Raw genomic sequence first — 7860 nt, 5'->3', positions numbered from 1 at the left:
AAAAGGAAAGGGAAAAAGCTTTGTGTTGAAGCGTCTGCCCATTCTGGGTAGAAGTCAGTCTTTTTGCTTTCAGCCATATGTTGTAGCTTCTTGCTTGTTTCACTCCTTCTCCGGAACCGAGGTTGATAGTCCTATCATTTCCAGGTGCCGGTTTTCTGTCTCTCTTGATTGTATCATCCTGTACCATATTTTTGATCAATAGAATTAGTCTAATTCAGAAAATAAAAATAAATAAATAAATAAAAATGCGTATAACATGTAGTGTTTTTTTTTCTCTTATTTTTGCAATAGGTTTTGTTCTATAATATGATTAATAATCCAACAAAAAGCTTTGATAATCTTTCCCTGCAGATGGCCTTCTGTTGAGATTGTAAGAAATGTCTCTACTTATTTGTGTTATGTAGCTTGTAAAGTTGCAGGGAGAGCCAAATTACCTGCATGTAGTGTTTTTTTTTTCTCTTATTTTTGCAATAGGTTTTGTTCCATAATATGATTAATAATCCAACAAAAAGCTTTCATAATCTTTCCCTATAGATGGCCTTCTGTTGAGATTGTAGGAAATGTCTCTACTTATTTGTGTTATGTAGCTTGGAAAGTTGCAGGGAGAGCCAAATTACCTGCATTGGACATCAAGTGAATGGAAACCTATGGGATAAATTTTGTTATTTGCATATTTTCCAATTGTTCCGAGAGAAAGGGAGTATTTAACATAATTTTTGAGATTAAAATTAATATTTGTTTTACAATTTTTCCCATTTTCCATAGGAACGAGCGAAATTCTTAGAACTTTTTACCTCAGTGATTTTCAATGGTTAAACCATGTAACATTGCTAGCACAAAAAGTGCCCTTGCACTCCTTTGAACCTGCGACCTTCATTTGAACAGAATCTATTACGGTTTCCTGATGTGAAAACGTGGGATGAAATGGTTAAAGCATGGTCACAGTGACCACGCACAGGGAGGTTTTGGCGAGGTCGAATGGTCTAACGGTGATAATTTGCATGTGGTTTTAAGCTTCAAGGCTATTTGAATGGGTTCCACCCACAACATTAACTCGACGAGCCGGCACATGGGCTCTCGGATGTGGCATCAGATCGCGAGAGAATCTAAATCCTTTTTGAATATGGATGGATTGACCTCGAAGGGGGCAAAGTAATTGCCTATGGCCGAAGTCAGAGATTTTTCCGACCAGCAAACAATTCAGGCAATTCCTTCACATGAATAGACTACTCTATTTTTTTGGTAAGTGTCTTCCATATATATTTATAAATATTTTTGAAATATTATAAATTAAATCTTAAATTAAAAATCCAACCATTTATAAAAATTGAATATATATATATAATTACATTAATTTCATATTTAATAATTTAATTTTAAAATTGTAAAAATATTAGAAAACAATTTTTTAAAAACTTAACAAATCAAACGATATCGCTTTAATTAATTTTATTAAACAAATTATGAATCAAATTACATTAACCAAAGAAAACACTGATTTTTTTATATTTTAATATAAAATTTAAAAACATATGACTAACCCTCTTATTTAATAAAATTATAATTATGAAAAAAAAAATTACTAGATTTTTTTATATAAATATTTAAAAATTATATATAAATCATCGTAACATTTATGCTGAAATGGGCTCCATTTTTCCAACTTAGAAGACCATTTATATTACAACCATGCATGCTTATATTTTAGTCTTTCTTGTTTTAAATTGTTGAATTGAAAACTTTAATTTTGACTTCCATTTCATTCCTCCAAGCGGAAGATTCTACATTTCCGGCGCAGCCTCTCCTGTGCTTTCTCACCCAATCGCAATTTGGGACACCCCTTCACCCAAAGATACCCTAACGATATACAATATGCAACTCCTTCCAACTCGCCCAACTGAGGGCACCGATGAACCAATAGAAGTTCAAGTTTTGTTAGCTGCGCCAAATTCCGTATGCTCTTCAACTTCACACAATTGAATACATACAACCTCTCAAAGGACACCATTGTTTTAACATTCGGCAGCTCCTCAAGTTCGTTACACGCTTCAATGTGTAACTCTGGAAGCTTTGGAAGACCACAAAGGCCTTCTATACTTCTCAGATTGTAGCACCTATACAATTTCACAGATGTGAGTGCCTTTGGTAATGTTCCAATCTCCACCACATTAATACACTCCTCTAAGGTGAATTCTCGAAGGTTACAGTACACAACGTCATCAAACAATACATCTGATGTGTGAATTATGGGAGAAGCAGCCACTTTCAACCAACTCAACTGACTCGACCATTCAACTGAAGCCGATAAACACTTCAAATCCCCGCGATACTCCAGACCCAATTCCTTCAAGTTCGGTAAATCACCCAGCGAATGCATCACCGTCTCCAGAATAGGGTTTCCTATCCACAAAACTTCTAAATGCTTGGGGAGTTCAAAAGCACTTGCCAATTCTTTAAAATTTGTGCCCGTCAACTTCAGTGTTTTCAGGGACCTTTGATGTGCCACTTGCGAGGGACATACTTCAACTTTTTCACAGTGTTGAAGACCTATATGCTCGAGTGTTCCTATATTCCCAAATGTTTCGCTTGAGATTGTTAAATTATAACAGAAGTTGGCATCAAAATATTTAAGGCTACTTAAACAACCGAAGGAATCTGGCAGCCTCTCCAATTTCTTGCAGCCAGTTAGGTCCATGTGGTGGAGGTTCGTCAAGCCACCCAAGGAATCTGGCAGCCTCTCCAAGTTATAGCAAAATGACAGCTGCAAGCGGTGGAGGTTCGCCAAGCTGCCTAAGGAATCGGGCAGCCTCTCCAAATTGACGGCCCGCAGGTCCATGTGGTGGAGGTTCGTCAAGCTGCCAAGGGAATCCGGCAGCCTCTCCAATCTCTCGCACCAAGAGATGTCCATGTGCTGGAGGTTTGTCAAGCTACCCAAGGAATCTGGCAGCCCCTCCAGTTTGTTGCAGTTAGACAGGACCATGTGGTGGAGGTTTGTCAACCTGCCGAAGGAATCTGGCAGTCTCTTCAATTTCTTGCACCAATACAAGTCCATGTGGCGGAGGTTGGTCAAGCTACCGAAGGAATCTGGGAGTCCCTCCAGTTTGTTGCACCTAGACAGGTCCATATGGCGGAGGTTGGTCAAGCTACCCAAGCAATCTGGCAGTCTCTTCAATTTCTTGCACCAAGACAAGTTCATGTGGCGGAGGTGGGTCAAGCTACCGAAGGAATCTGGGAGCGCCTCCAGTTTGTTGCACCTAGACAGGTCCATGTGGCGGAGGTTGGTCAAGCTACCGAAGGAATCTGGCAGCCTCTCCAATTTCTCGCACCCTGACAGGTCCATGTGGTGGAGGTGCTTCAGCTGCCCTATGGACTTTGGAATGCTCGTGAGACGGCTCGCATCGATAATCTTTAATTCCTGCAACTGCAAAGGTGCCTGGCAGATCAAGCGTTTCGACCGTAAGAAAAACGATATAAACATTAACTATATATATATATATATGTTCTCAGGAGTAAAACCGTCAGAAATAACTGGAGAAGCCCTGCTATGCAATATCAATAGTTGATCATGACCACACACTTTTTAACTCAAAAAGATTTACCTGTGATCTGCCTTGCCACAATGTTTCCAACACACTCCCCTCCACTTTCAAAACCCTCAGGTTCTTAATATTAATCCACAAAGGTAAGCAAATGTACGGACAATCACGCCAGAAAAGCCATATGAGATTTGGCAAGCGCACCCGCAAAATAGGATCCAACAGATGACCTTGTGTCTCAACAAGGTGCAAATTCATGACACTAATACCAAGAAACCGATAACGTTTATTGTACATTCTATTGCGAAGCTTCATCATGCGGTTACCCAACAGCTGGTGATTCCTTCGGTACCATGACAACAATTGTGAGCTTGTCTCCTCTCGTTCGGTGCTATGCTCGTCAGGGAGCAGCCTAATTCCGCGTGCTTCACTTATAACCTGTTCATTATGGTGGAGAGTTAAGACACTGCACACAGCTTGCTATGATTAAATATAAATATTTCGCAGGTGAATAACGATTGAGAAGTTAAATTCTGTATACATATTTCTAAGCCAAAATGTAACTATTTTAAAAGTTTGAATGATTGAAGACTTACAGATGAGTGCTTCTGCAGCCAATCATGAAAGTTATTGGTGGGGCAACATAAACGGCGCGGCGATTGATACTCTGCGACCTCTCTTGCCATATCCCGGAGGACATCATGCATATGGATATAATTTTTATCGTCGACTTCTACAAGGCATTTACCCTCTAAATTTGTAAACCCCGACAATCCGTTCCAGCCTGATCTGTCCCATGCTGTTATGGCACTAATTTTGTTTTCTCCTACGAAAAAAAAGGCAATATCTAAAAAGATCTGCTGTTCCTCTTCACTGAGCGCATCGTAACTAATTTTCAATCTGTTCTTTATCTCGGGTGAAACTTTTGATTTCTGAAGTTCAGCCTTCCAATAGGATTTATCTTTTAGAAAGAGATGTGCCCCAAATACTTTTAAAGCTAAAGGCAGTCCCTCGCATACCTTAAGAAACTGATCAACTAGATCTTCAAATCCCTGTAGCGGATGGGCCTGACAGAAGGCATGTGAACAAAAAAGCTCTAGCGAGTGTTGTCTAGAGAGGCCCTCTAACTTATAAATGCATGACTGTTCCAGCCCTGCCCTTGCAAGCACATCTTTAGAGCGAGATGTAATCAAAATTAAGCTATCCGGTCTTAAGACATCTTTAGCTGGTAAAAGGGCCTCTAGCTGATCCTCATGATCTATGTCATCTAAAATTAACAAAACATGAGAAGATTTAAGATGCCTTTCAATTATCCCTTTGCCTTCATAAATGTTCTGTATACGCAGATCTAATTCATTGACATTCAGGCCCCTTAGAAGTACCCTCTGCAACGAATGTAGGGAGCTTTTATTAGCATTTTCTCTTATGTCTGACAAAAAGTAAGATTTATCGTATTTCAATCTCTTGCTATTGAAGAGTTCTAGAGCCAACGTTGTCTTGCCCACTCCACCAAGGCCAACTATTCCTGCCACCTGGACTTTTCCACTGTGCTGCTGCTGCTTCAAAACTGTAGTTTCAAAATCTGCTACTTTTTCATTTAAACCAGTGGGATACTTGGCCACATACAACGGTGGCCTTTTGCTCAATTTCACGACACATTCAACGATCTTCTCTAACATATGACCCTCGTCACTGCATATTCACCAAAAGTTTTTTCCAGTCGGAAAAAACGCTTTCTTTATTATTACTAAAGAAAGTACAGTTACATGATTCTGTTCCATGATAAGTACTAAAACTTAGCAGCAAGAAACCCAATGGAAAATAAAACAAAAATACAAAAATAGATCGACTACTGTGCTGTCATCCACTTAAAGTTCATTGGTTCAGAAATGCTTTGTTACCAAAAAAAAATTATGTTCCATGACAAGTACTAAAACTTAGCAGCAAGAAACCCAAAAGAAGATAAAACAAAAATAGATCGACTACTGTGCTGTCATCCACTTAAAGTTCATTGGTTCAGAAATGCTTTGTTACCCAAAAAAAATGAATCTGTTCCATGATAAGTACTAAAACTTAGCAGCAAGAAACCCAAAAGAAAATAAAACAAAAATACAAAAATAGGTCGACTACTGTGTTGTCATCCACTTTAATTTCATTTGTTCAAAAATGCTCTGTTACAAAAAAAATGATTCTGTTCCATGATAAGTACTAAAACTGAGCAGCAAGAAACCCAAAAGAAAATAAAACAAAAATAGATCGACTACTGTGCTGTCATCCACTTAAAGTTCATTTGTTCAGAAATACTCTGTTAAAAAATAAGGGAGGAAAAAAAACAAGAGACATATGCTAGTTCAATCTATGAAATCGAAATATGAAATCAAAATAAAGCCGAAATCAAATCTAGAATCCCGATTCAAAGCAGCATGATGAATGACTCCATGAGATGCTGAAATGCCTCTTTTGGAGAGAAATGCATATTCACCAAAAGTACCAATATAAGATAAACAATTAATCAATCGGAACCGAAGGACAAAGCATCAGATTAAGTATATAGATCAGAGAGGGGGAATTGGAGTTCTCACCCGTTAAACGCGCCATCCAGATCAAAACCGCTTATGTCTGCAACTCTGGAAAGAGCATCTCTCCAATTTTGAATAATGGCAGAGTCATATCGAAGCTTCTCTTGACGTGTTTGAGAGTCCAACGTTTTCTTCATTTGGAGTTCATGCAGGCTGCGAGCATACGCTCCATTTTTGTTCTGATCTGTCCACCTAAGTTCAGCAGGGTGGACATGGTAAAAGACCGGAATAATTGGAGCCCCAGACCCCAGCATGAGAAGCAACTCATCTAAACACCATCGTGACTCCGCATATTTAGGAGAGAAGATAGCTACATGGATCGAGGCGCTTCCAATAACGCTGGATAGCTGAGAAGGAAAAGGTAGTCCTTCCTGCAAATCCTGCTGATCTAAAAAGGGCCTTAATCCACGGGAAAGAAGAGCACGGTAGAGATGAGCAGCAAACGTCTTCTTCACTTCCCCACGATGGTTAATAAACACATCGTAGGGAATATTGCTGCTGCTGTTATTGGAATCAACAGCGGTGGAAGAGGATGAAGCACCATCGGAAGTTGCGCGAGGAGATGTCTGAATTTCAATTTCAGAGTTGGTTTGGGGGATCGAGGATGCAAGCGTTCGGTATGCCATTGCGAATTGTTATACAATAATACAAACACAGACAAGGCTAAATTTGGTGCTGCGAAGCTCTGGATGGTCCGATGCAGAGGAAGGAAATGAGTTGAGGAGCTTCAAAGGAGCGGAGAAATTGTAACGAGAGGAAAGCCCGGAGGTGAAAGCTTACATAAACCCTTATCCTTGCAGATGCCGCGGCTAATAAAATAAAATATCCTCAATGGAGGTCTAGGGGGTTAGCGTCCACCCATTAACAGCGTCAATCTTATCTCTTTACATTAAAATATTATTTTTTTCCATTATGTCGGTGAGATTGAGATTGTGATTTATTAGTGTTTGAAATATTTTTTTGAAATTTGATATTATTTTAAAATAAGATTCTATTAAATTTTATTTAGATTTCTAACAAAATTGATTTTAAAAAATCAACATTGACTTTTTAATTTACGTATCCGTGTTGGAATGCAACTTGAGTTGCATCTTATGATGTCCATATTTTTCATAGAAATTTGGTAATAAAATGATAATCAAAATTGTAATTTTTTTGGTTCAATTTTTTTTCTTTATTCAATCTCTTTAACAGTCCTATGAAATAAAAATTATACAAACAACACAAATCAAATTTAAAATTTGTAAAAATCATTATATATTAATTTATAAAAATCCTAAAAACAAATTATAGTACAAGATCTTATCTTTTTGCATGTGGGATCCACCATATTTACACTTTAGTGCAACTTGAGCTGCATCTTTTACTAGAGGGGAAATGTTCACATATAGCTACCAAATGTGGTGAATAGCAAGGACTAAAGTATTTTCTAAATTTGATATGAAATCAGGGTTTTGGCAGGTGGCAATTAATAAAGATGATAAGTTTAAGACTGCTTTCACTGTCCGAGTAGGACATTATGAATGGAACATCATGCCTTTTAGACTAAAGCATGCCTCCTCCAAATTCCAGAAGGTTATGGATAATGTTTTCAAGCCATATTTTGATTGGTTACTAGTATACATTTATGATATACTTATATTTTCTAAAAACGTCCATGATCACTTTAAACATATCCATAAATTTGTACAACTTGTCAAAACCAATGGATTGGTTCATAGCAAGAAAAAGATTGAATTATTTCA

The 7860-nt window shown here is 38.1% G+C and overlaps 1 protein-coding gene across 2 annotated transcripts; it reads right to left on the bottom strand.

The window, feature by feature from the left end:
* Positions 1-1673: 1673 nt before the first annotated feature.
* On the bottom strand, positions 1674-6928 carry LOC149200275 (disease resistance protein Roq1-like). 2 transcript variants are annotated; one of them, XM_089402649.1, is made up of 4 exons: positions 6119-6928; positions 4133-5228; positions 3600-3974; positions 1674-3433 (listed from the first exon to the last, which is right to left on the bottom strand). In XM_089402649.1, exons 1-4 carry the CDS (start codon positions 6739-6741, stop codon positions 1760-1762), a joined length of 3768 nt encoding a protein of 1255 aa, XP_089258775.1. In that variant the 5' UTR covers positions 6742-6928; the 3' UTR covers positions 1674-1759. The 2 variants fall into 2 exon arrangements, with proteins under 2 accessions (XP_089258775.1, XP_089258776.1); XM_089402650.1 differs by having other exon boundaries at positions 4133-5308; positions 6119-6231.
* Between the last annotated feature and the right edge of the window lie 932 nt (positions 6929-7860).

This window comes from Pinus tabuliformis, chromosome 2_1, assembly GCF_031772625.1.
Source record: "Pinus tabuliformis cultivar Carrire ecotype Pingquan chromosome 2_1, CPIR1, whole genome shotgun sequence".
Classification (NCBI taxonomy): Eukaryota; Viridiplantae; Streptophyta; class Pinopsida; order Pinales; family Pinaceae; genus Pinus; species Pinus tabuliformis.
This window is presented reverse-complemented; position numbering and strand designations above follow the sequence as displayed.